A 22,905-nucleotide genomic window follows, 5' to 3' on the forward strand; every position below is an offset into this window, starting at 1 on the left:
CTCTGTTGTCGTCGCCGTCGACCACAATGACTACTGCAGACACGTCATGCTACACGGTCATCTTCGAGTCGGCCACTGAATCTCCTTCGGCGTCCGAACTGCGCCAGCTCCTTGAAAAGGGCTCAGATGAAGTCAAAATCGACACGTTGCGCCGGATCGTCATTTCGACTATCAATGGAAATCCTCAGGTGAGGGTAGCATGGCATCGAGGATGATATAGGACACTCATTTGAGAACCAGCCGGCGTTGCTCATGCCCATTATCCAATTCGTATTGCCTTCGCGGAACAAGCAGCTGAAGAAGTTATTGCATTTCTACTGGGAAGTCTGTCCAAAGTACGACGAGCAGGGAAAACTGAAGCAGGAAATGATTCTTGTCGTGTGCGTATATGATCAGCTGCTGTACCGGACGATGGCTGACCTTTTGTGTCCAGCAACGCCATTCGAAATGACTTGGTATATCCTTCTCGTTATGCAACTCACCAGCTCTTAGACTCACATTTTCTTTAGCAACACCCAAATGAGTACATCCGTGGTGCAACTCTACGGTTCCTGCAGAAAATCGCCAAAGATTCTGAGCTCCTCGAACCTCTTATTCCAACGTGTCGATCTTGTCTGGAGCATCGGCACTCCTACGTCCGCAAAAACGCAGTGTTCGCCGTCTATTCCATTTATCGCGAATATGAGCATCTCATCCCAGATGCCTCCGAGCTCATGCTTACCTTCCTCGCTGCGGAAACCGACTCTACCTGCAAGCGCAATGCATTCGTGTTTTTGGCTCATTGTTCTATGCCCAAGGCTGTCGAGTACATTTTGAGCATTTACGACTCCATTCCGTCCCTAGATGAAGCGTTGCAGATGAGCATTATTGAGGTGATACGTATGGATTGTAAAAATGAATCCGCCCAGCGTGTATGTATACGCTCCTGTCCTCTACCCTGCCCATCTATATTTGAACTTGATAGGGCCGCTACATTCGGTGCATATTTGACCTTCTCAACGTCTCCTCGCACGCTGTTAAATACGAGGCAGGCAACCACACTGACTAGCGCTTACACAAAACCCTGCAGCGGTCAAAGGTACCGTTGTACTTCTTCACGCTGTTCCCTTTCTGACATGACCTATCAGCCGCTGCGTCCTGCTATATCAACCTCATAATAAAGGAATCAGATAATAACGTCAAGCTCATCGTGCTAGATCGTCTCGACGCCCTTCGTTCAAGGCATGGCCATGTCATGGATGGCCTCATAATGGACGTGTTGCAGATCCTGTCTACGTAAGTGACGTTCTTTGTATACTTACTTCACTAATGCGTCTTCAGTGCCGACATGGAAGTCCGTCGGAAGGCTATCAGTGTGGTTCTCAGTATGACAACGAGTCGTAATGTTGAAGAAGTCGTTCTCTTCCTAAAGAAGCAGCTTCAAAAAACTCAAGAAGCCGACTTCGACAAGGTAGGACCATATTCTTGGCCATTGATTTATATACTCAATTGTATCTTTCAGGCTTCGGAGTATAGACAACTCCTCATCCAATCCATCCATGTCACGGCTATCAAGTTCTCTGAGGTTGCGGCTAGCGTTGTACATGCGCTGATGGAATTCCTCGGTGATACAAGTAACCCCTCCGCTCTCGACGTTGTCGCCTTTGTGCGTGAAGTTGTAGAGAAATTCCCCAATCTCAGAGCAGCCATTTGTGAAAGATTGATACAAACCTTACCAGAGATCAAGTCTGGGAAGGTTTTCCGTGGAGTGCTATGGATTTTGGGTGAATACGTCGAGACGGCAGTGGATATCCAGGAAACTATGCAAGCTGTAAGGAAAGTATTGGGCGAGATCCCCATTCTCGCCTCAGAACAACGATTGCTAGATGAAGCGAGTGGGGAGGATCCCGAAACGGAGAAGGGAGAAACGGCTGAAGTTATTGGACGACCGAAAGTATTGGCAGACGGCACATATGCGACAGAAACAGCGTATTCAAGTACAGCTGCATCTCGTTTGGAAGCTGTTAAAGCCGCTGCTAAACCTCCCTTGCGAAGTAAGCAATACTTAGCTTGATTTTTGCGCTTGTCTAATATTATGGTAGCACTCATTCTTGGAGGTGATTTCTTCACCGGGGCAGTCTTAGCAGTGGCTCTTTGTAAGCTTGCCCTTCGTTTCGATGATCTGAGTCAAGATACTGTTTCCTCCAATTCGTTACGCGCTGAGGTATACCTCCTCTTTAAACTCTGAGTCTTCATTAATTTTCTGCAAATAGGCAATGTTGATCATGACTTCAATCATTCGTGTTGGCCAGTCCAAATTTGTCACAGTTCAGATCGATGAAGACTCCAACGAGCGTATAATGAATTGCATACAAACTCTCAGCGAGCTTCGAGCGCAGCCCGTGGTCCACGAAGTCTTCCTCACCGATTCTAAAACTTGCCTTCTCTAAGATGCTCACTGCTCAAGAGGTCTCTTTCCAATTCCACTTTAACAAAGGCAAATTCTGAACCTTTATTTAGAAGCGAGCTCTTGAGAAGAAAGAGACGGAAGCGACGAAGACAGCGGTCGTTCAAGTCGACGATCTTCTGACATTCAGGCAGTTCTCCAAGAAGACTAACGATGATACCATCGATGTAAGCGTATCTGTGCGTATCTTACTTCTCAAGTATTCATTTTGTCATATAGGATGATGAGGATGTCGGTCGTGCAACGGGCTCGGGCGAAATACAAGAAGACTTCATTTCTAATCTTAGCCGAATTGCTCAGCTTACTGGTAAGATCCTTAAACAACCTTTTTTTGCAACGGACCGCTAATGCATCTTGCCAGGATTTTCCGATCCAATATATGCCGAAGCCTATGTCAAGATGCATGGATTTGATATCATGCTTGGTGAGCATTTAGTATATTGTAGGCCCGCAATGCACTAACATCATTTGGTGCAAAAGACGTGCTTTTAGTTAACCAAACACCAAACACGCTGCAGAACCTTTGCCTGGATTTTGCTACTTTGGGCGATCTCAAAATTGTCGAGAGGCCGTCAGTATACACCATCGGTCCCCATGGATTCCAGAGTATCAAAGCCACTATTAAAGTTTGTCTTCCCGTCATCATTCTCGAACACGAATTTCACTAGTCAACAGGTGTCATCGACGGAGACTGGTGTTATCTTCGGAAGTATACTTTGGGAGGGTCACAATATGTCAGAGGCTTGTGTCATTCTCAACGACATTCATATCGATATCATGGACTATATCAAACCGGCTTACTGCAATGAGGCGCAGGTGAATCATACCAACCTTCTGGTTAAGATAGAGTACTCAGTTCATCCGCAGTTCCGCAGTATGTGGACCGAATTCGAATGGGAGAATCGAGTCAACGTCAACAATTCTATGTCGTATGTGTTGCAAAGCTCATATTGATGAGGGGACTCACGTACTCGCTCTCTAGTGATCCAAGAGAGTATCTCAAACATGTCATGAAGGCGACGAATATGTCGTGTCTGACACCTGACGGTGCCCTTTCCGGAGAATGCGATTTCTTGTCCGCAAATATGTATGCAAGAAGCCTGTTTGGTAGGTGTCATTCCTGGAGGACATGATTCCATCGCTGATACCGGGCTAATAGGCGAAGACGCACTGGCCAATCTAAGTATTGAACGGACGGAGGCGGGTACCATTACAGGCCATGTGAGAATTCGTAGCAAGACGCAGGGTATAGCTCTTTCATTGGGTGATCGGATTACAATGGGTGAGTCTGGCTCGTCTCTGGTACCTGCACACACTGCATTGACTGTATCAAGCGCAAAAGGATAGTAAACCTATATCACTGTAGCCTCCTTTTAAATAATGCGGCCATAGAATAGTGTCAGTAATGTTGTCTCGCACGGTATTTAAGATCATATCGATTCTCTCATTTGGGATCTAAATAAGAGCCAGGTTAAATAATTAGCAAAGTGTCAGTGCGTGATTTCCTTTCCGCCAATGTAAGTACAAATATGACCTGCAATGCTCCTTCTCTTTGGTGGGATACGATAATCTACTTCCATTGCCGAAAACTGGCTATTCAACAATTACTATACAATATTTTGATCTGTACTACAAATATGATACTGTTGCCCCGAAGCTAGCAATATATAGATGACGGAAATAAGTGAAATAAGCGAAGTGCATCATGGTTCATTCAAATTGTTAAGCAAGGTCGTCAAACATCTCTTCGTCACCATGTCTCCCTGTCAGAAATAATATCAGCCGTTGTTTAGAAGAAGCATGGAAGGCCAACCTTGAGAAGGGTACTGAACGTTTGATCCCTCAGCGGCTCTGGTAAACAAGCTCTTAGGGCTTCTCGTGCCCGCAAATTGTCGCTAAGGCGGAGATAACACCGAACGACATGTTTGAGCAGTCGAACAGCCTGTGTCTCGACGAGTTGGCTGACCATGTTGCTAAGGACAGTCCCGACAGCATAGAACCGCTCATAGGTGTGGCATATGTAAGTGAGTCCGGTTTCGTCGAGGAGGATCTTTTGGACGATGAAAATAGCGACAGTTTTCGACAAGCTCTGAGCCAGTTTCCATAATGCGCAAGCAGAGAGGGATAATTTCGGTAGATAATAAAAAGTGGATGACCGTGTTGTTGTCGTTTTGCTAATATGTATGAGACGGCAGTGATTGTAAATGTAGGGAGAGGGCTTACCTTGACAAGTGCCCCAATAACACCCAGAGAAGTAAGCCGAAGGTATTCGAATGGGCGTGTTTTGGAGGTGGTATTCAAAAAAGGATATAGAAAAAGAGGTATATGCGCTATACAAAGAAAAGGGTGAGCCCACGTCGCGCCGAAGAAAAATGCACGGACCATTCAAGAAGAGTTGACGCGTGTCCGTATGGGAGGCGACACATTGCAGCAAGGCAAGGGCATTGCAGACCCGGTTAGAGACATGTGCAGTGAGATTCGGTGGCGAAAGTAGCGGATATACAGACACGATTTCTTGCAGCAAGGCTGGCATGATGCCTGGGCGGGAGCTTGGCGTCAAGCTGAGTCTACACTAGAGAATAAAGCGGCGCACCGAAGGAATGCCATAGAACCAAGGCTAGGTCATCGTACTGCTCTCTCTTCTTGCTGAGCTCAAGCAATGCTCCTTCTCTTGCCATTGGGTCCATGAGCTCGATGACCAGAGCATAGATTTTGCCGTCTTCATATGTGGTGAGGTGAGCAGGGATGGTACTGTGAGAGCTGGCATTGGGAAGATAGGGTGCAACGGACTGGTGAGGGACGGGATGAGCGATGTTCGCTGGCGGAGGAGTCTCAGCGGCGTACGAAGGGCGGGAGTAGTACGCCATCATCGTAGGAGACAACGAGGAACTCTGTCACACTTGTCACACTTCTGTTTGTCTTCCTCGACCATGCGCCGCCATCCGTTCCTCTCGCTCTGCTTTCTTTCGCTCTCCTTTGCTGTCGTCAATGCTCTCCATTTCTATCTCGACGCCAACGAAAAGCGCTGTTTCATTGAGGAGCTGCCAACGGACACTGTTGTCGAGGGTAACGTGTCTTCTTCAGTCTTGGTACTGGTTTCTCACTGTTGTCCAGGTCATTATCGTGCCCTCGAGTGGTCAGAGCCCCAGCAGACGTACATAAATGACGATAAACTTGGAATACACGTTGATGTTGAAGTACGCATCTCAAACCATTCCGTACTGAACACGTATTCATTTACTTTATCCAGGAAGTAGAAAGCGGTGACTCCGTTGTTAGAACAAAAGGCCCCTCCGAAGGCCGCTTCACGTTCACCTCCCACGATGCAGGAGACCATTCTATCTGTCTCTCGACCAACTACACGTCCTGGTTTTCCAGTACCCATATTCGCCTTTACCTTGACATCGTCGTCGGCAAGACGAAGGGCAACATAGAGCAAGATAGATCACATGTTTCCGAGCTTGCAGCTAAAGTACGCGACTTGAACCAAAAACTCGAGGACATTCGACGGGAGCAAGCAGTATCAGCGGGAGCGGGAGGCGGATTATAGGAATCTTAGCGAGGCCACCAATGCGCGGGCCGTATGGTACAGTGTGGCTCAGATAATGGTTTTAATTCTTACTTGTGCATGGCAGCTGCGGCATCTCAAGGTGAGCGTTCTGTGTTCCATACTGGTTTCTCGGTCGTTCTGAATGTCTGTAGCGTTTCTTCGAAGACAGGCAAATGCGGTAGCACTGTTTATAATAACGACAGACATTATTTCCATTTTCATTCAATCTTGTGTAACTATGAGAAACTCTCCAGCTTGAGCAAGATTTTCTTTCCGTGGCTCTGCGCTGCCTTGAAAATGTTCCTGACTCGTGCTGTCGCTTCTTCATCGGATTCATGAGCAGGAATCGTCATGACTTCATGCTCAGGTTCCTTGAGCTGTACATTTTTTTAGTACATCTGACACTAAACAATGATTGCTGACATACCTTGCCCTGTTGCGTCAAGTCAACTAACTTGCGCATTAGATCTTCGCGATCGGTGCGGCTCCGTCGTTGATACCAACCGTGTTGCCAGAATCCGTGGGCTGTGAGGTTCTTGAAAATGAACAAGGATGTCGGGAATGAGAGTGGTAGCTTGGACATCGCGCCGTAGGATACCAAATGGGCGTTGTTGCCCAAGAGTTTTACCATTTGTGTCGTCTCGGGTCCACCTGAGGAGCACTGAATAACTTGTCAAGGAGGTAGGTCTTCATACACACCGACACAGTTCAGTCCCAAGCGAATATCCTGTGGTCTTGGTTTGGATACTAGGCCAGATAATAGTAGTAGACGCTTACCGTGTTTCCAGTCAAGGTAGCGATCTTTTTACGAAGCTCTCGGTCTTTGAGGTCGTCATAGGTGAACACCTTATTTGCACCCAAGGCTTCCAGTCTTTGTACTAGATCAGCGATGTTGTCCCTAATACTTCCATCAGATTGACAGTCAAGAGGTAGCGTAAAACATACCGGTTACGGACAAAGTTAATTGTTTTCAATCCTTGAGCGGCGGCTATTTGAATAGTTGCTTGGCCGACCTAGTAGTCAAGAGATGGGCATGAAGAGCGGAACGTAAAAGTGTTACTGACAGCACTATTGGCGCCATTTTGGATGACCCAGTCACCGGGTTTGAGATCGACAAACTCATTGAGCATATTGTATGCTGTAGGGGGATTGACCTGGAAGAAATTAGAAGAAACCAGAACTTGACGCTTCGCATACCGTCATAGTTGCCCCGTGAACTTCACTGAGTCCTTCTGGGCTGGGTATCTTAAGAAGTTCTTCAGCAGAGATGTTCTTGACTGCCGTCCAGGTGCCAGCCTGAGCCTTTGTTGAAATAACCCAATCGTTGGGTTTCACGGAGTCGACGCCTTCGCCAACCGCTGTAACGATAGCTAGCCCTTCGTTTCCTCCAATGAATACACTGTCTGAGCCTGTTCCCTGCACAGGCTGAGGCTTTGCAGGATAGACGCCCTCGATAACATTGATATCAGCAGGGTTGATTGCTGAGAGTAAGAACTTGACATTGACGGTGGATGGCCTCGGGGGATCCAGCTTGGATAAAGTCATGGCGCTGAGGACCTCTGCTGGATTCCCGTTCTGACTATACACGATAGCACGGTTGAATCTTGGCCTGGACGTGGAAAACGACCGTGTCCATCCTGCTCGAAAGGCGGCGTTCATCGCAGTATACCGTTGAGATCGACATTGGTCGAGCGGCCCGGAAAGCCGCTATGTTTGTCTGTGCTTGACTCGGGCGCCTTGCAGCCACTACTACGGATACCCATCCGTCTTGCCATCCACTACCATGTCCAATCTAGCGCCCATTATATGCGATAATGGGACCGGGTACTCGAAAATAGGGTAAATGTGTTACCTTTTTGTATTCCCTGGTTGCTTACGATGATTTGGATGCAAGGTTTGCCGGAAATTCTGATCCTTCCTTGTGAGTACCATGCAGCATCCATTTACATTGCTGAGACGCGAAATTCTACAGTGTATTCCCGACAGCGATTGCCACTCGCGGTACTGTTGCTCAATCGTCTCGTGCACCAGCTGTTCCTTCCAAACCTGGCCATCTTGCATCCAAGCGTGGTGTTGAAGACCTTGACTTCTTCATCGGTGACGAAGCTCTAGCAAATGCAAAGACGCCCGGATACAGTGTCCACTACCCCATCCGTCATGGAATGATAGACAACTGGGATTATATGGAGCGTTACTGGGAGCAGACCATCTTCAAATATCTCAGGGCAGAACCAGAAGACCATCATTTCCTCCTAGTGAGTTGCTATAGTTGGATGACTGTGCCCCAGTAAATGCTTATACCCAGAGATAGACTGAACCGCCGCTCAATGCTCCAGAAAATCGCGAACAAACTGCCGAGATCTTCTTTGAATCATTCAACATCAAGGGCCTGTATATCGCCGTGCAGGCCGTGCTTGCCCTCGCCGCGTCCTGGACGTCCAACCGAGTCACAGACCGTACACTTACCGGAACCGTCATTGACTCCGGTGATGGCGTTACTCACGTTATTCCCTGTGCAGAAGGATACGTCATCGGAAGTGCTATCAAGCATATCCCCATTGCAGGAAGGGACATTTCACAGTTCGTGTTGAACCTCCTTCGGGAGCGAGGCGAGATGGCTACCGTCCCTCCGGAGGATCAGCTTAAAGTAGCAGGAAAGGTGAAAGAGTCGTTCAGCTACGTGTGCCAAGATATCGTAAAGGAGTTCCGGAAGTACGACGTCGAGCCATACAAGTACTTTGAAAGTATGAAGGTGAACATAGTGTTACCGGAAGGGTGTGTGATCCACATGCTACTGTGTACAGCCTCTAACTCTAAACCAGAAATATGGCATCGATGTTGGTTATGAACGTTTCCTTGCGCCAGAGATTTTCTTCAACCCTGAGATATACTCTTCGGACTTTTTGACTCCCTTACCGGAGATCGTCGACGATGTTATCCAACAATCTCCCATCGACGTTCGTCGAGGCTTATACAAGGTCAGTTTCATAGCGCGCGTCACAGCACCGGTTAACAAACTCTAACCAGAATATTGTATTGTCCGGTGGATCGACGATGTTCCAGCACTTTGGAAACCGTTTGAAGCGTGATCTGAAACTACTCGTCGATCGGCGCTTGGATGCGAGCGTCCTTGCTAGCGGGAGTGCTTTGAAGGTGCGTATCGACTTTATGTTGCAGATGATTCTCATTATGCCGTAGTCTTCTGGAGTGGAAGTCGATGTTATCTCTCACAAACGACAGAGGTGCGTGCTAAGCCTTCCCTCTATTTCTAGATTTTAGCTTGATGTTGCTTCATCAGGTATGCTGTATGGTTTGGTGGCTCTCTACTGGCATCTTTGGTATGATATCCATCCCCTCTTGAAACTACTGGTATACTTATCTTCGCTTGTAGCCCGAGTTCTACACCTCTTGTCATACCAAGGCGCAGTATGATGAGATTGGACCAAGCATTTGCAGGAGATACCAAATTTTCGGAACAGCTACATGATAGAATATTGTAATTGTGCTTGTTGAATAAAATGGATGCAGGCGTAGGTTTGATAAAATAAGGCCCCTGAGAGAGTACTGTCACGCGACTCAGCACGTGATGATATTTCTTTTCTCTCTCATCCACAACCGACTCCAAAAATCTGCTCGTCGACGACGTTTCCGACGACGTGCTTGAATGTCTCTTTGTCTACGCCGTTGTATAAGGCCTTCTTCCCACTCTGCGTGGCGGTCAGGGAGCAATGTGTCTGGACGGAGACTGTATAGCCCAGCAGCGGCAATGCTGAGAAAACCGCCGTCTCATGAGACCAACGCGCCTCGGAGGGAGGTGTATGTCGACGACGCCGATGAGGGCGACGATAATATTCCTCGTACAGCTAGCCCACAAAAATTATCAACTACACGGAAACAGCCGCAAAAGCCTAGGCGTCGACCAGCGCCAACGTCCCCCAAAAATCCATTCAGCTCTCATTTAGATTCTCTCTTTCCTGGTCTTGCATTCCCTCCTGAGCTGGCGCAGCGGATACTTACGCACGCGAGTCATCCTGCCGCTGCGCAAGGACACAATGGCGGGCTCAGTTTCATCGGTGTGTCTGGTTTTCGTTGGTGGAAGTGTCTATGTTACTCACTGGGCACGTAGGCCGACGTACACTCGAGACATATCTTCTTCTCCTTCTCAGTACTTCGCCTGAGTTGCACCCATCAGATGACTTGGAAGTAATCGTTGCACGGACGCTGAATACATATCTATTGGGAGAGCACGTCGGGCGGGAATGGGGAGTAGGGAGTATCATGCGATGGGTTCCTGCTGTGCCAAAATTTGGATCTGTGGAAGGCCCAAGCTCTAGTCTTGGGCTCTGGAAGGTGCAAGGTGACACCGTCAGTGCTGTGGTTGGTGGTGTTTTCAGGCAGTTTGTACGTCGGAATTTTTGCTTTGCTATTAGTTGTAGGCTGATGTTGAGGTAGGGCGCATCGACGGCACATCGTGTATTCCACACACGACTGCTACCTCATCTGCTGATTGATGAGCAAGTGGGGCTGCCAATGCGGTTCCACGGCGATGCTAAGGCAGCGTGCAATCGGATGGGTGGGATGCAGGGCCCCCTGGTAGCTGGCCAGTTGAACGACAGGGTTGTCGCTGAAGAGCTGAGTGGCCTAGAAACAACGACAGGGAGGAAGGCGACTAAGCTAACGTGAGCTTTGATTATTACTCTGGTTATCTTTCCTCTTTCACTGACCTTTACGCGCAGAAGCTAATCGAAGGATATAACTAACCTAATATATTTAATCCCCATCTTGCTGTGAGGCCTGAGACAAATTTCGACACGCTTCAAGTATTAGTTTCGGTCCTAAGGAAGGTTTGTCTGTGGATCAAGAGTCTCCTTGTGACCTCGGGGAGCCGGGGTTATCTTGTCTGTCATTCTAGGTCCAGACATGTATTCCCCACTAGCCTGCTGTGGTCATTGGAGACTCGGAGTAGTTGCTTTCTTTCGCTTGGAAAGGCGAAGACAATAATCCTTCATCTAGGAGATCTAGAGGGTGGTATCGCTCCATATTTGCGGGCTAAAGGCCTTCGCCAGTTCGTGCGCAATTCCATGGTGTCTTTGGTGGACTCACTCACGAGGACAGATGAATCGATTCCAGATCATTGTGGAGCATCTTTGCAATAATGATAGGCAAAGGTTCTCTTGCCCGTGATCTCTCAAATGATGGTGAATTTGTAGGTTTGTGCGGAAATAAGAAAGTGCTGCCGACAGGATGCCCTGGATGGCGATAGCTTTTATATATGCACCGAAAATGATGGAACACATTGCCGATGTTGCAGAGTGCAAGTGTGTGAGTCGATAGTAATGCGGACACCGTCACAGTCGCACCTTTGAGTTGGCTGAGAGGCGATGTATTTTGACATCATGGTGTGGGTCTGATGTTTCGCAAGTTACGTGAAATGTGTACAATGCTTGACAGAGAAGCAGTATATGGACGGCGGGAATGCAAACATGTTTTTTTTATTACGATTTCATTTAGGTATGGAGAATCTGTGTACGCGTGTCTAGATGAAGGGTCTGCTGTCTGGCCTAGATCCTAGATTGAGCGCCTATCTTGAAGTGTCGATGAATGTAGGACATTGTTCGACGAATGATTGAGTGCTATATCAAGGTTAACAATGCGGTTGATTTGTTCAGGAACATCATTGAATGGGGCACCGAGTGAACCGGGAAAGTCAGGATGAGAAGGATGATCTGGCAGGGTGCGATAATCAGGGCTCGGGAAAAAAGCAGGGTCGACGGGGAGGGAGAAGAGAGACAGGGTTCGAAGAGAATCTCTTCTATAAGATTTCGTGTGAATCTTGGGATTCGTTACCGACTTTTGTGCGACTGTGCGGGTATAGGAAGATAACGTATGAACCGAGGCCTTGGATTCTGACGTAGCCTAGACCGTCGGTTGGGTTCACGGGGCAAGGCCGCCATCAGTGGGAATGCTCCTTTTGGTTCTATGAAACAGATGGAACACCTTGTTGCAATGTGGGCTCGTCCTTTGAGACGGACCAAGTCTTGGAGAGGTATCGTTACCTGTAAACATTTTCTTTCTTAGCAAAGAGACGTCGCTGCAGGTTCGTTCGATCGCAAGCAGGGAGGACGGTGCAAGGTGTAAGCCGAGCCGGCGGCATCCCGAAAATGAAATTTGAGACCAGAAAGGGCTTAGTGGAACGAACTCATGAAACGCCCCCCTTTGCAGCCCTTTGCATGTTGATTGCACGATGCACCGTAATAATGAAGAACAATGTGCGCGCAGCCGGTGGTAAGATCAGGTGGGCAACAGGAGACCCTTGCTGGCTGATCCAAACGGCGACGCTTATCATGAGTCGGTGATTCGGAAGAAGGGCGGATTACGTTTTTATGTTGTGCCTGGGAGAAGCCATCAACGACGAGAAATAAAAACCAAAATAAAACCGTTAGCTGGGCGGCGTCTGTCGAGCTTGTTCGTCCATGGGGATGCAAAGGAAGGTATAACGAGAGTATTCGCTAGCGGACACGGCTCCGAAAGTGACGGGGAAGCAGCAGTTGAGTATTTTATTTTCAGTGATGACAATATTTTCTATTTGTATTTCAGAGAAAACAAATTATTGTGAGCAAATTATGATTTTACGTACAGCAACATAAACGCGTCTTTTCAACTCCCATCTTCATTCTGACTCCCTTCTCCCCACCTTGCAGGGTTTCCCTGATGCCTAGAGTTGACTCCGCAAAACTTTCCAGGGCTGACTCTCAGCCATACAACTCTCCTTCACCGTCACCAACTTTGACGGCTACTGCTTCCAGTGCTGCGTCGTCGGGCTCCAAGAAACGGCACGTTTGTCCAACATGCGACCGTGCCTTCACGACCAGCGGTCACTTGGCACGACACAATCGCGTCCATACGGGGGAGAGGAATCACAAGTGTCCGTTTCCGGGATGCGAGACGAGGTGCTCTAGGCAGGACAATTTACAACAACAGTGAGTACCCATCTCGATGAACAGCACTGACTTACATAACTCATCCAGTTATCGTATTCATCTCGCACCCGGTTCTCGTCGCAATAATCGTGCCGGTTTGGCCCGTGGTTCAACTTCCAAACGCGTTCCCTCCCCGCCTCCCGCCCCTCCCGCCCTCGAACCAGCCCGCCTTTATAGCCAGCCCTCCCACTCACCCCCGCCCGACTCACCCCCGCCTCTCACTCAAGCGACCCTCCCGGCAACCGCAACCCTCCGCTCGTCAGACTCGGCGTCCCCCGAGCTGCAATACAACCTCCCTAATTCCTATTCATTCCGACCTTCCTCTTCCTACCAGGAATATCCACAGACATACGCCATTTCCCCGCCTGTGCCCGCCTCCTCCCGCCATTCCATCTCTCACATCTCTCCCCCGTCCCCGGATAGCGTTAGCTCCGGTCCATCTACTCCCGCGGCGCCGTACGTATACGACAACGAGTATCGTAATGGCTACGACAGCCCCCCTCCCGTTCTCGCTCCCATCAACGTAACGAGGACAGGCCGTGAGTTGGGCTCTGCCATCACTTTGAATGACGGCGGTATCGGCGTCGAGAGGCACTATATCCACCAGCCTCAGCCATATTATCAACAAACCCAGGAGGATCAGGCGGAAGTCAGTCTTGGCCATGGCGCTTGGAAGGGAAACCTCAAGGGAGGTTTAGTTCAATAGACAACAATTTCCTTGTATACGTACTTACTTATTGTCTCGCATTCACTTCTTGATACCATTATGCGCCTCTTCAGAGCTGTAATTTTACTGTTACTGTACATAGTTATTATCTACATGCTTTCCATTGCCACGGCTTGGCTCCGCGTCCTCGAGTCGAGTCACCAAAATGACAGGCACTAAATGGCTTGACTTGGCTGTGACTCAACTTTCAGTGGTCAATGGACACCATCAACCCAGATCTCCAATCTCCGAAAATTTGGGCAGTTTGTCCGAATTCATAGCTATAGGATGCTGTGACAGGTAGTCAACAGCAATGGCATGCAAGGAGGAGGCAAAGCTAGAGCAAAGTTCCAATTATACTAGTCACAGTAGTATAATTGGAATTGGAACTTTGCTCTAGCTTCTGGGATGTGAGAGTAGTGCAAGCACACACTCATAGGATGCTGTATGTTTTGGTGTGTGCATTTAATACTCTTCTTCCTCTTCTTTGTCTCCCCTTTTTAATTTGATACTATAGGTGTACTGTGTGTGATCTTTGCATGAAGCTGTATTAGTGATTTGAAAGGCCTGGCATGAAGCCCTAAGCAGAGCCAGGCTGAGCCAAGCCAGGCCCTGAAAAGCTGAGCCATAGGGGTGGGCTTGTTGAAGGCTCAGGCTCAGGCTTCATATTTTGAAAGCCCAAGCCTCAGGCTCAAGCCCAGGCTTCCAATACCAGCTAATACCCAAAACAATTAGTGGGGAACACATCATTTCTCATTGTTTGGGATTAATTTTAGAAGTCCGATCAGACTATAGCTCCCAAAATTGACATGATGGAAGTTGTTGAGATCATGCTGCTGCTTAGGTATGTCAGTTTTAATCTGTGTGAATCCCTTCACGACTAGTCGAGCTCTGCACCTCAGTAGTTCTGCAGTAAACCCATCAATTTTCTTGTCATATACCCATCTTGTGTCAATAGTCTTCATCCATGGGTCCCTCGGAACAACCTCCCAAACATCTTGTTCTTCCATGCACCAAATCTCTTCATCCATGGGCAGTCCCCAAAGCTTTGGCCTAGTTGTTGCTTCCTGGTAATTTTCAAGGACCCACTGGTCATGTCTATCAGGAATCTCTGCAAGTTCTGAGGCTTTAAGGGCAATAATATCTTCTGGGTCCTCATCATTGAAGTCCATCAGCGATGGGACAATATTGTTGTTTGCCCAATCCTTCTCTTGGTTCCTGGCAGTTTCTTCTTGATGAAGATACTCACTTAACTTGACTTGTGCATGTGAAGGCTTTGGAACTTGGCTTGGGCATCTATTTTCGTTGCTAGGTCCATCATGAACTGGGATTTGATTTGGGATTTGACATGCTGTGGGATTGTTATTTGATTTTTGTGGGATTGGGATATGAGATTGTCAGCCTAAGAATGGAGGAGGGTTATCCATCTGGACTGTTGCCTCTGGATTATTGAGTAGATCCTTGACAATCTCCCCCTGAAGAAGCACAGTCTGAGTGGGAACAAGCTCTTTGAATACGATGTCCCATGATGTAATAACCTGATTTCCCAAGCCATCAAGCAAAATTCAGTAAGTTCCATGCTCTGCCAATCTGATCAAGCAACCCTTTTGACTATGCAGAGCCAATTTACTCTCTCTCTTCACCTCTGGAATCTTCACGTAACATGGACTCCCCCACACTCACAAGTACCCCATGGACTGATGCTTTTTTGACCACACTTCCTCTGGAATTTTTCCTGGATGCCTTGATGTTGGGAGCAGGTTTCTAACTCTGATCGCAAAATCACAAGCCTCTGCCCACCAGCCCATGGACAACCCAGCTTTAAGAAGCATGATTTGCACTGAGCCAAAGACAATACCGAAAGTCCTCTCAGCAATGCCATTAGCAGCAGACAAGTATGGTGCCATTGGTTCAATCAAAACTCCTCTGGCAGCTGCCCAGTCTTGCTATAATTGACAGTCAAACTCGTTATCACACCAAATTCATTTCAATGTCTGTCCAGTTTGATGTTCTGTGACCATTGTATATGAATCTAGAGCTGATAGGGTCATTTTGGCTTGCATATTTTTCAGGAAGAATACACCATGGCGAGAAGAAGCATCATTTATGAACCCTATGGCATATCTGTTAGGATTTGCAACTTCAAGCTTGTACTGGAAGATTCCCAAAGCTTCGGCTTACTCATTTGTCATAATACTTGGATATATTTAGTACTTTAGGTAGAATATTCTAGATACTTTCCATAGTATATAAGGAGCTCATTAGGAGCTCTAGTAGCTAACAATTAGGTATTATTCCTACTGCAAGCCTCTTACTGTTAGAGTTCCAACAGATTATGGGCCTCGAGTCCCAGTAGAAGTCTCATCTTACACACTCATTCTCTTTTGGACCACCTGAGCCAGCTTTCTAGCCACACGTTGATCACCATCAGTCTTCTTTAGGCAGGTGTAATTAAAAGTCCTCTCTAGGCCACTGTAATTCCTCTTTAGGTTGGTGCACGAAGTCCTTTCTAGACCATTGTAATTCCTCTTTAGGTAGACAAAGTTATTAAAAGTCATTTCTATGCCACCGTAAATCGTTTCTATGTAGGTGAAATCATTGTATCAGTCACTGTAAACCCTTTCTAGGTTAGCACCCTGTTTCTGAAGTCCTTTTTAGGCACCGCATACTCGCCTTTTCAGGCATGTTACATACTTTCGTTATATACTACTTTGATATCTCCAGCTATGGAAGATCAGAGTAGCAACCGATTTGATCTCCTGAGTGAGGAGAATTACTTCACATGGAAGTACCACATGGAAATGCATTTGATTCGGAAGGATTTGTGGAGAATAGTTTCAGGTACAGAACCCCATCCCACAAGTGGACCATGAACACAGACTGTCTGGGACAAGCATGCGAGGCTTGCTGCTGCTGAGATCATTCTGCATGTGTCTGATTCTGTTAGCCACCAACTTGACAAATAATATCAAATAAGAGAACACCACTCGCACTTCGGTGGATCATTCGCAATGTAGGCAATGCTGGCCTTATGAGCTAGTAACTAGACTTAGATAGTCATGGAGCGAGGAGCTTTGAGTTGGGTAGATTAAACCTTAGCCGAAGCTGGGGTTTAGGCCAGCTGAGGCTCTACTTAAATACACTTTTGGTATGCTAATAATAGTACACTACTGAACGGTAACCATGCATGAAACAAAAAGAATCATACGATGTCCATGTGTCGCAGCTACAACATGAAGGTCAAGCATGGACAACATGTGAACTGTCCCAGTGCTTGGATGCACTGATAAGACAAAGACAAGCGCTGAAAAGATAAAAAAAAATGGAAAAATCATAACATTACCCCCTCCTTAAGACTCATTCATCCTGAATGATCCGTCAGACTTGTATTCCTCTCCTTCTGCATCGCTGTCATCCTCGCTGAACCAATTTTCGACTACCTTTTGAAGGTTTTCGATGTCCGATTCATCATCTGAGGGTGGATCAAGTAAAATAGGTGGCTCTCAAAACTGCCTGCCTTCTTTCCTTGAGTTCTGGACCTCCTCTCAGTATCTTTTTAGCCACAAATTTCGGACTTTGTCATTGTCGAAGTGGGGATCTGGTTTGTATGGCTTGTACTTCCATTTCTTGTCCTCTTTGAGATTGTTGTCTTCAAGGTATTTCTTGTTGCACTGTTGAAGTTCTTGGTCCATTTGCTCAGCGGTTTCTTTTACTTGTTGGAGGAATGATGAGGTTATGGACTGACAACCTTGGATACTTTGGCCGTTGGAGGCGTAAGCATTAGCGATGGGAGCGAGATGTTTGGAGCATTTGGATTGGGTGACGTATGAAGGTGAGTTCAAGGTTTCCCGGTCTGAGCAATATGGGGTTTCAATATCCTCAGGCCATTCTTGGAATCTGTCAGGTACGTTGTAGGGGTTAGGGATTTTGTCATCTTTTCCCATGACCTTTCCATTTGGTTCTTTAGTCCACTGGATCTTTTGAATCCATGCCTCATACTCTTTGACCAAGGTTTTCATGTTGGCCATGTTTGTTCTGGTTACCCATGAGTTTTCTTCAGCCAGATACCCTTTCTATTTGACGAGGTAGTTGGTAACAGTTCATCGAGTCTTTCCCCTTCCTACCACCTGATCTCTCTCTCCCACTATCTCTTCTATCTCGTATTCTTCTTCATCATCGATAAGGTCTGGCAGTGGTCGACTTGGTTTTGGCTGATTGGGAAATTCGGGAGGGTTGTAGGGTGTTAGCAATGCCTCGTTGAATCGATTATGGATTTTCCAGTTGACCAGTAGCTTTAGTTTGTAAGCAGAGGCCCCTTGTTTTGATTCGATTGTGAAGGGTCCTACATGCTTGTCATCCAGCTTTTTCTTTGGTCTTGGAAGGTGAAGGTTGCTGGTGTCTAGCCAAACCTTGTCGCCCATCTTGTATGATTCGGCACTTCCTTTGTGCTTATCATATGCCTTCTTCATGCTCTCCGCCACTTTCTCCAAGGCTTTCACTGCCTGTCCTTGAGTTTGTTTCATGTCATCGATGAACTTTTCTACCACTGGTACCTCTCCCTTAGACTCCTTCCTTACCATCATTTGACCATCTCATCCAAAGTTCACTTTATAGGGGGAGTATCCTGTAGAGGAGTGCTTCCTATTATTGTGTGTGAATGCTGCAAGTGGTAGCCATTCAACCCAGTTGTCTTGCCAGTAATTCATGAACATGTGCAAGTACTTGTTGATCTCCTGATTTGCTCATTCCGTCTGGCCATTGGTCTGGGGATGATAGGCAGTCGAGGGATTTCTCTTGATGTTGATGATGGCATAAAACTCTTTGATGAACTTGGAAACAAAGGTGGGTCCTCAGTTGGAAATGATCTTTGAGGGAAGCACCCCATACCGAATGTATACTTCATTGTGTAGTATTTTTGCCCATCCCAGGGACGACAACTCCTTGGTGTATGGTACCAGTATGATTGCCTTGGATAGCCTATCCACAATTACTAGAATTGCATCATATCCTTTGGAATCTGGAAGTCTGGTGATCATGTCCACAGTGATGTGGTCCCAGGGCATTTTTGGGACTTCGTTGGGATGCAGCAGTGCCTTCTTCTACTGCATATTGGTTTTTGTGCGTTGACAAGTTTCGCACCCCTTGACATACTTCTCCATGTCTCTTCTCATCTTGGGCCACCAGTAATCGCGGAGAATTAACTCCTTCATCTTCTCAATCCCTGGATGTCCAGTGGTTTCATGATCATGCTTAGTTGCAATGATCTCCCCTCGTAGCTCTCTGTTCTTCAGAATGTAGATGCAACCATCATAGTATAACAGGTCATCTTTCTTGCTAATTCCCTTTTCATGATTTAGGGATGTCACGATTCCTTGATTCCAGTTGCTGGGGGCCTTGGTGAAATGTCAGATCTTGTTAAGCACTAACTCGAACCTTCGCCAAGGCTGGTCTCTATCCTGTCACTCACGTTCGGTGATTCAGTGTTAGAGAGGCGTTTGGTAGATTGCGAGAAGTTAGGTGTCACTTTATAGTGAAAGCAAGGAGCTTGTAAGAGTTAGGAGTATATAACCTTAGCCGAAGCTGGGGTCTGAGGCCACAGCGTAGGCTAGCTTAAATACATGTTAGACTCGTACTAAGAATAGTATCTACAAGGGTGCATGCAATGAGAAGTGTGTCTTTCAACGAATGAGGAGGGAGGACACTAAAAGAAGTATACTCCCGATGAATGAGAGTAAAGAGCGCATATCACCTGCATCTGCACGGGACTCCGTCTGAATAGGCTGCATCCTGTAGACCGCCCTCGACTGGCGGTCGACTCTTATTCAACTACTAAGAAGCATGATGCCATCAAGAGAAGCATGATGGCACATGCGGGTCGCTGGTCATCTGAGGGGCAGCAGCATGAACTGGGGTGACAGCAACTGGGTAACCAGGTAAAGAGTGTGCCGGCGAAATATCATGGGTCCGAGAGATAAGATAGGCAGGTCCGGGGTTCCGATGGATAAGGATAAGATAAGATAAGGAAAATAGGGGTAAAACCATAATAGATCTTGGCATGTACCTCCTCCTCCATAGGCATTATTTAAGCCCTAAAGTGCTCAGGTTTCAGTACTAACACGTCCTTGTTATCTTCCTTCTCCTGATCATGATCATCTCGTTGGCTCAACAGGTCTGCCTTTTGGTTCTGGGTGCCTGGTTTGTGATGAAGCATGAAGTTGTATTCTGCTAGCTCCATAACCCATCAGGCTTGCCTTCAATTGAGTTTCTGGGGCTTTCAGAAGTATTGGAGATTCGAATGATCAGTCCAAATCTCAAAGTCTTCGCATGCTCCCATCAGGTAGTGGCACCAGTTCTCCAGTGCGATCATTATTGCCAGCAATTCCTTGTTATAGATTTCATAATTTCTTTCCATATCGGAAAGAGATTTGGACAGGAACGCTACAGGCCTCCAATTCCCATCTTGCTCTTGGGACAACACCACCCCTATCGCTCCTTTGCTTGTGTCTGCTTCTACTCTGAGCCTTCCTTCGTCAAAGGGTATGGCTAATACTACGTCGCTTTTGAATTGATCTTTGATTGCCTCAAAAGCTTCTTGTTGTGCCTTCCCCCATGCCCACGATTCCTTTCTGGTAAGTTTTGTCAATGGTTTCACTATCTTGCTGTAGTTCCATATAAACTGCCAATAAAAATTGGCAAAATCTAGAAAGGACTGTAATTCCCTCTTTTTGGTTGGGGTCAGCCATTCTAGCAATCCAGCGATTTTAACGGGGTCCATGCAAATAGATCCTTCGCTGATTATTACTCCTAGATACTCTGTTTCCTTCACTTCGAACTCGCACTTTTCAGCTTTCAGGAACAGCTTGTTTTCTCATAATCATTTGAGAACTTCTTTGACTAGCCTTCAGTGTTCCACCTTGTCCTTGGTGGCGATTAAGATATCATCCAAATATACGGTGACTTTTTCTTCCGCAATCAGATCCTTGAAAATATTGTTTATCATCCACTGGAACATAGCCAGCAAGTTGGTGAGTCCAAAGAACATCACCAGTGGCTCATACAAGCCTCGATTTGTTCAGAAAGTGGCCTTCCACTCATCTCCCTGCTTGATTCATACATTGTTATATCCCCACCTAACATCCATTTTGGAGAAGTATTTGGCACCCTTCAGCTTATCCATTAGTTCCAAGATTAGCAGCAGGGGATAACGATTCTTTATCGTCATCTCATTGAGTTTCCAGTAATCTTGGACTGGTTGAAGTTTGCATCCTTCTTTTTGACGAAGAAGAACGGGGAAGCCATAGGGGATTTGGACAGTTGGATTCTTCCAGTAGACAGGTTCTTGTCTAAGAATTTATCCAATTCCTTTTGTTCGACAGGGTTTAACGGGTATACCTTGCAGTCGAGACTAGCATTGGCATTGGGTATTAGCTCAATTGCATGATCCCACAGTTTTCAAGCAGGTAGCTTGTCAAAATTGGCTTTGTCAAACACATCTTTGTACTCTCTGTATGGCTTGGGCACTAGCTCCTCAAACGTCTTTTCCTCCTTCTTCTCATTCGCCTTGGCTGCCAACTTGTTGGATTTACTCCCCATGGCTCGTATGTGAAATGCTTCCTCGAAGTCCACCACCAATATAGTATCTCCTTCTTCAAATTCGTCTCCCCATCTCGTGTCTGGTCCTTTGTCTGGTAGCTTGAACAGAATTTTGCAACAGTTGCACTGGGCAAGTACCACTGCTCCCGTTTTTCAGTCTATGGTAGGATTGTGTTGCTGAAGCCAGTCATGTCCCAAAAAGATTGGGGTGGTCCCCAGATCTACAACCGCCAATTCTATGATCTCGCTATGGTCACCAATCCGTAACTCCACCTCCACATACTCAACTATGTCCCCTCCTTTGTTACGGGTTCTGTCCGCGTTATACACAGGAGTGGGACGAGCAGCTTTTCAGGTGTTCAGGAAATGCTCCTCGGCCCACTTCTGGTCTATTGCACTACCAGTGCACCCACTATCCACTAGGGCAGTGACATTGTATGCATCCAAGGTGTCGACTATCTTGAGTTGAAGTTTAATCATGACACTCCTTCCCCGACCACCTTGTATGTATTAGGGTGGGTGCTGCAGGTTGTCCAACCATTCCAACGCTTCTTCTTGGTCTAGGTACGTCTCCTTGTCCTTTTCCTTCAGGCTTTCTACCAGTTCATCATTGACTTCTGTTAAACGTCGGGGGTGTACCCATCCATTCAACACTCCTCATGCTTCACTCACCATTTTGGCTAAACAGAGCACACGTCTAGTCCAGTCTGGACCAAACAGTTGCATCCATCACCATTCAGGGTACTCCGACGAAGAGTACTTGGCCAGTAGGCTGTTTGGCTTTGTGGTCTTCCCCTGGTTGCCTTTCGCTGCAGGTTTTGTGGCCCTTTGTTCTTCTGCAGTTACTAAGTCTTCTGCCCTTTCACAGATGCTACTGGGGACTTTTCCACTTGGGGATGGCCCACACAGGGAAGATTTTTTAGAGTTCTTCAAACTCTGTAGATAGCTAAAATTGTCCTCCTCATCTGGAACTTCCTCTACGGTCACTGCTTTTTTGGAAGAACATAATGGTCCCTCCTGCCCACCCACTGGGGAACACAAGCCCTCAGTGCCATTATGGAAATTTGGAAGATGCACCTGATAAATCCACAATTCTCTGTCAGGTTTGAGGATGGCACAAGGGTCAACCATTTTTAAGGTAGCTGCATGCTGTGAATGCTGGTTCGCTGTCGTATAAGCGTTCTGGGTTACTACAGACTGTTCATCAGCTGGCTTGCCAGGTTTCCTGCTGTCTTCTTGCCCCCCTGGCAGCTTGATGTGAGGCAGGGTGCCGTTCCTGCTTCCAGGGAGGGATTTGGTTACTGTCAAACCTTCATCTGGGAGCACTGTTATGCTACAGGCCTCCTCCTTCCCTCCAGCTTGGGCTTCCACTTTCCTGAGGGGTTCACCAGCATCACACTGGTGCCTACTCATTTTTGGTACAGTGCTGCCAGCAGCAACACCGACCTTGCTCGTTTCTGAAGTTGCACACGAGTCGTGCTTTTCCGAAGGTTTGGCCCCAGAATGGCCTTCGTCTTGACCCTTCATGTCATCAGCACCCCCACAAGGTGGTGTGTCCTGACTGTTGGGGTTCAGTGCTGATTTGGCAGCAGGAGAAATCCCTCGTACCCCGTTGTTGTTTTGCGATTCC

At 47.1% G+C, this 22,905-nt stretch overlaps 7 protein-coding genes across 7 annotated transcripts; 5 read left to right on the forward strand and 2 right to left on the reverse strand.

Moving 5' to 3' along the window:
• Nucleotides 1–26: 26 nt before the first annotated feature.
• On the forward strand, nucleotides 27–3,812 carry EV420DRAFT_1636345 (coatomer protein; the record flags this gene model as incomplete). Its single annotated transcript, XM_060476574.1, has 19 exons — nucleotides 27–188; nucleotides 241–380; nucleotides 434–455; nucleotides 510–879; nucleotides 1,128–1,275; nucleotides 1,321–1,450; nucleotides 1,502–2,033; nucleotides 2,082–2,203; nucleotides 2,253–2,384; nucleotides 2,431–2,448; nucleotides 2,500–2,613; nucleotides 2,666–2,753; nucleotides 2,808–2,870; nucleotides 2,939–3,072; nucleotides 3,122–3,262; nucleotides 3,314–3,375; nucleotides 3,429–3,553; nucleotides 3,606–3,728; nucleotides 3,781–3,812. The coding sequence occupies 19 exons, from the start codon at nucleotides 27–29 to the stop codon at nucleotides 3,810–3,812; spliced, it is 2,658 nt and encodes an 885-aa protein (XP_060337924.1).
• A 337-nt stretch (nucleotides 3,813–4,149) lies between these two features.
• Nucleotides 4,150–5,316, reverse strand: EV420DRAFT_1617407 (uncharacterized protein; the record flags this gene model as incomplete). The annotated part of the gene is made up of 7 exons (XM_060475230.1): nucleotides 4,150–4,209; nucleotides 4,260–4,496; nucleotides 4,531–4,620; nucleotides 4,670–4,776; nucleotides 4,829–4,984; nucleotides 5,040–5,165; nucleotides 5,199–5,316. 7 exons carry the CDS (start codon nucleotides 5,314–5,316, stop codon nucleotides 4,150–4,152), a joined length of 894 nt encoding a protein of 297 aa, XP_060337925.1.
• A 21-nt stretch (nucleotides 5,317–5,337) lies between these two features.
• On the forward strand, nucleotides 5,338–6,178 carry EV420DRAFT_1626607 (uncharacterized protein; the record flags this gene model as incomplete). Its single annotated transcript, XM_060476014.1, is given in 5 exon segments — nucleotides 5,338–5,512; nucleotides 5,561–5,643; nucleotides 5,697–5,966; nucleotides 5,986–6,096; nucleotides 6,149–6,178. 5 exon segments carry the CDS (start codon nucleotides 5,377–5,379, stop codon nucleotides 6,176–6,178), a joined length of 630 nt encoding a protein of 209 aa, XP_060337926.1. The 5' UTR covers nucleotides 5,338–5,376.
• On the reverse strand, nucleotides 6,162–7,674 carry EV420DRAFT_1508245 (uncharacterized protein). The gene is made up of 7 exons (XM_060471430.1): nucleotides 7,194–7,674; nucleotides 7,061–7,150; nucleotides 6,942–7,009; nucleotides 6,774–6,894; nucleotides 6,696–6,723; nucleotides 6,424–6,647; nucleotides 6,162–6,373 (listed from the first exon to the last, which is right to left on the reverse strand). Exons 1-7 carry the CDS (start codon nucleotides 7,653–7,655, stop codon nucleotides 6,233–6,235), a joined length of 1,134 nt encoding a protein of 377 aa, XP_060337927.1. The 5' UTR covers nucleotides 7,656–7,674; the 3' UTR covers nucleotides 6,162–6,232.
• Nucleotides 7,675–7,779: 105 nt separating this feature from the next.
• On the forward strand, nucleotides 7,780–9,483 carry EV420DRAFT_1617410 (actin-related protein Arp3; the record flags this gene model as incomplete). Its single annotated transcript, XM_060475231.1, has 10 exons — nucleotides 7,780–7,835; nucleotides 7,891–7,917; nucleotides 7,969–8,251; nucleotides 8,308–8,729; nucleotides 8,759–8,771; nucleotides 8,819–8,974; nucleotides 9,024–9,149; nucleotides 9,195–9,238; nucleotides 9,295–9,334; nucleotides 9,388–9,483. 10 exons carry the CDS (start codon nucleotides 7,780–7,782, stop codon nucleotides 9,481–9,483), a joined length of 1,263 nt encoding a protein of 420 aa, XP_060337928.1.
• A 279-nt stretch (nucleotides 9,484–9,762) lies between these two features.
• On the forward strand, nucleotides 9,763–10,679 carry EV420DRAFT_1636350 (ribonuclease-III-like-domain-containing protein; the record flags this gene model as incomplete). Its single annotated transcript, XM_060476575.1, has 3 exons — nucleotides 9,763–10,069; nucleotides 10,123–10,397; nucleotides 10,449–10,679. 3 exons carry the CDS (start codon nucleotides 9,763–9,765, stop codon nucleotides 10,677–10,679), a joined length of 813 nt encoding a protein of 270 aa, XP_060337929.1.
• Nucleotides 10,680–12,376: 1,697 nt separating this feature from the next.
• Nucleotides 12,377–13,868, forward strand: EV420DRAFT_1508256 (uncharacterized protein). The gene is made up of 2 exons (XM_060471431.1): nucleotides 12,377–12,976; nucleotides 13,025–13,868. The coding sequence occupies exons 1-2, from the start codon at nucleotides 12,708–12,710 to the stop codon at nucleotides 13,680–13,682; spliced, it is 927 nt and encodes a 308-aa protein (XP_060337930.1). The 5' UTR covers nucleotides 12,377–12,707; the 3' UTR covers nucleotides 13,683–13,868.
• Nucleotides 13,869–22,905: the final 9,037 nt, after the last annotated feature.

This window comes from Desarmillaria tabescens (assembly GCF_030435595.1).
Source record: "Desarmillaria tabescens strain CCBAS 213 chromosome Unknown EV420scaffold_3, whole genome shotgun sequence".
Classification (NCBI taxonomy): domain Eukaryota; kingdom Fungi; phylum Basidiomycota; class Agaricomycetes; order Agaricales; family Physalacriaceae; genus Desarmillaria; species Desarmillaria tabescens.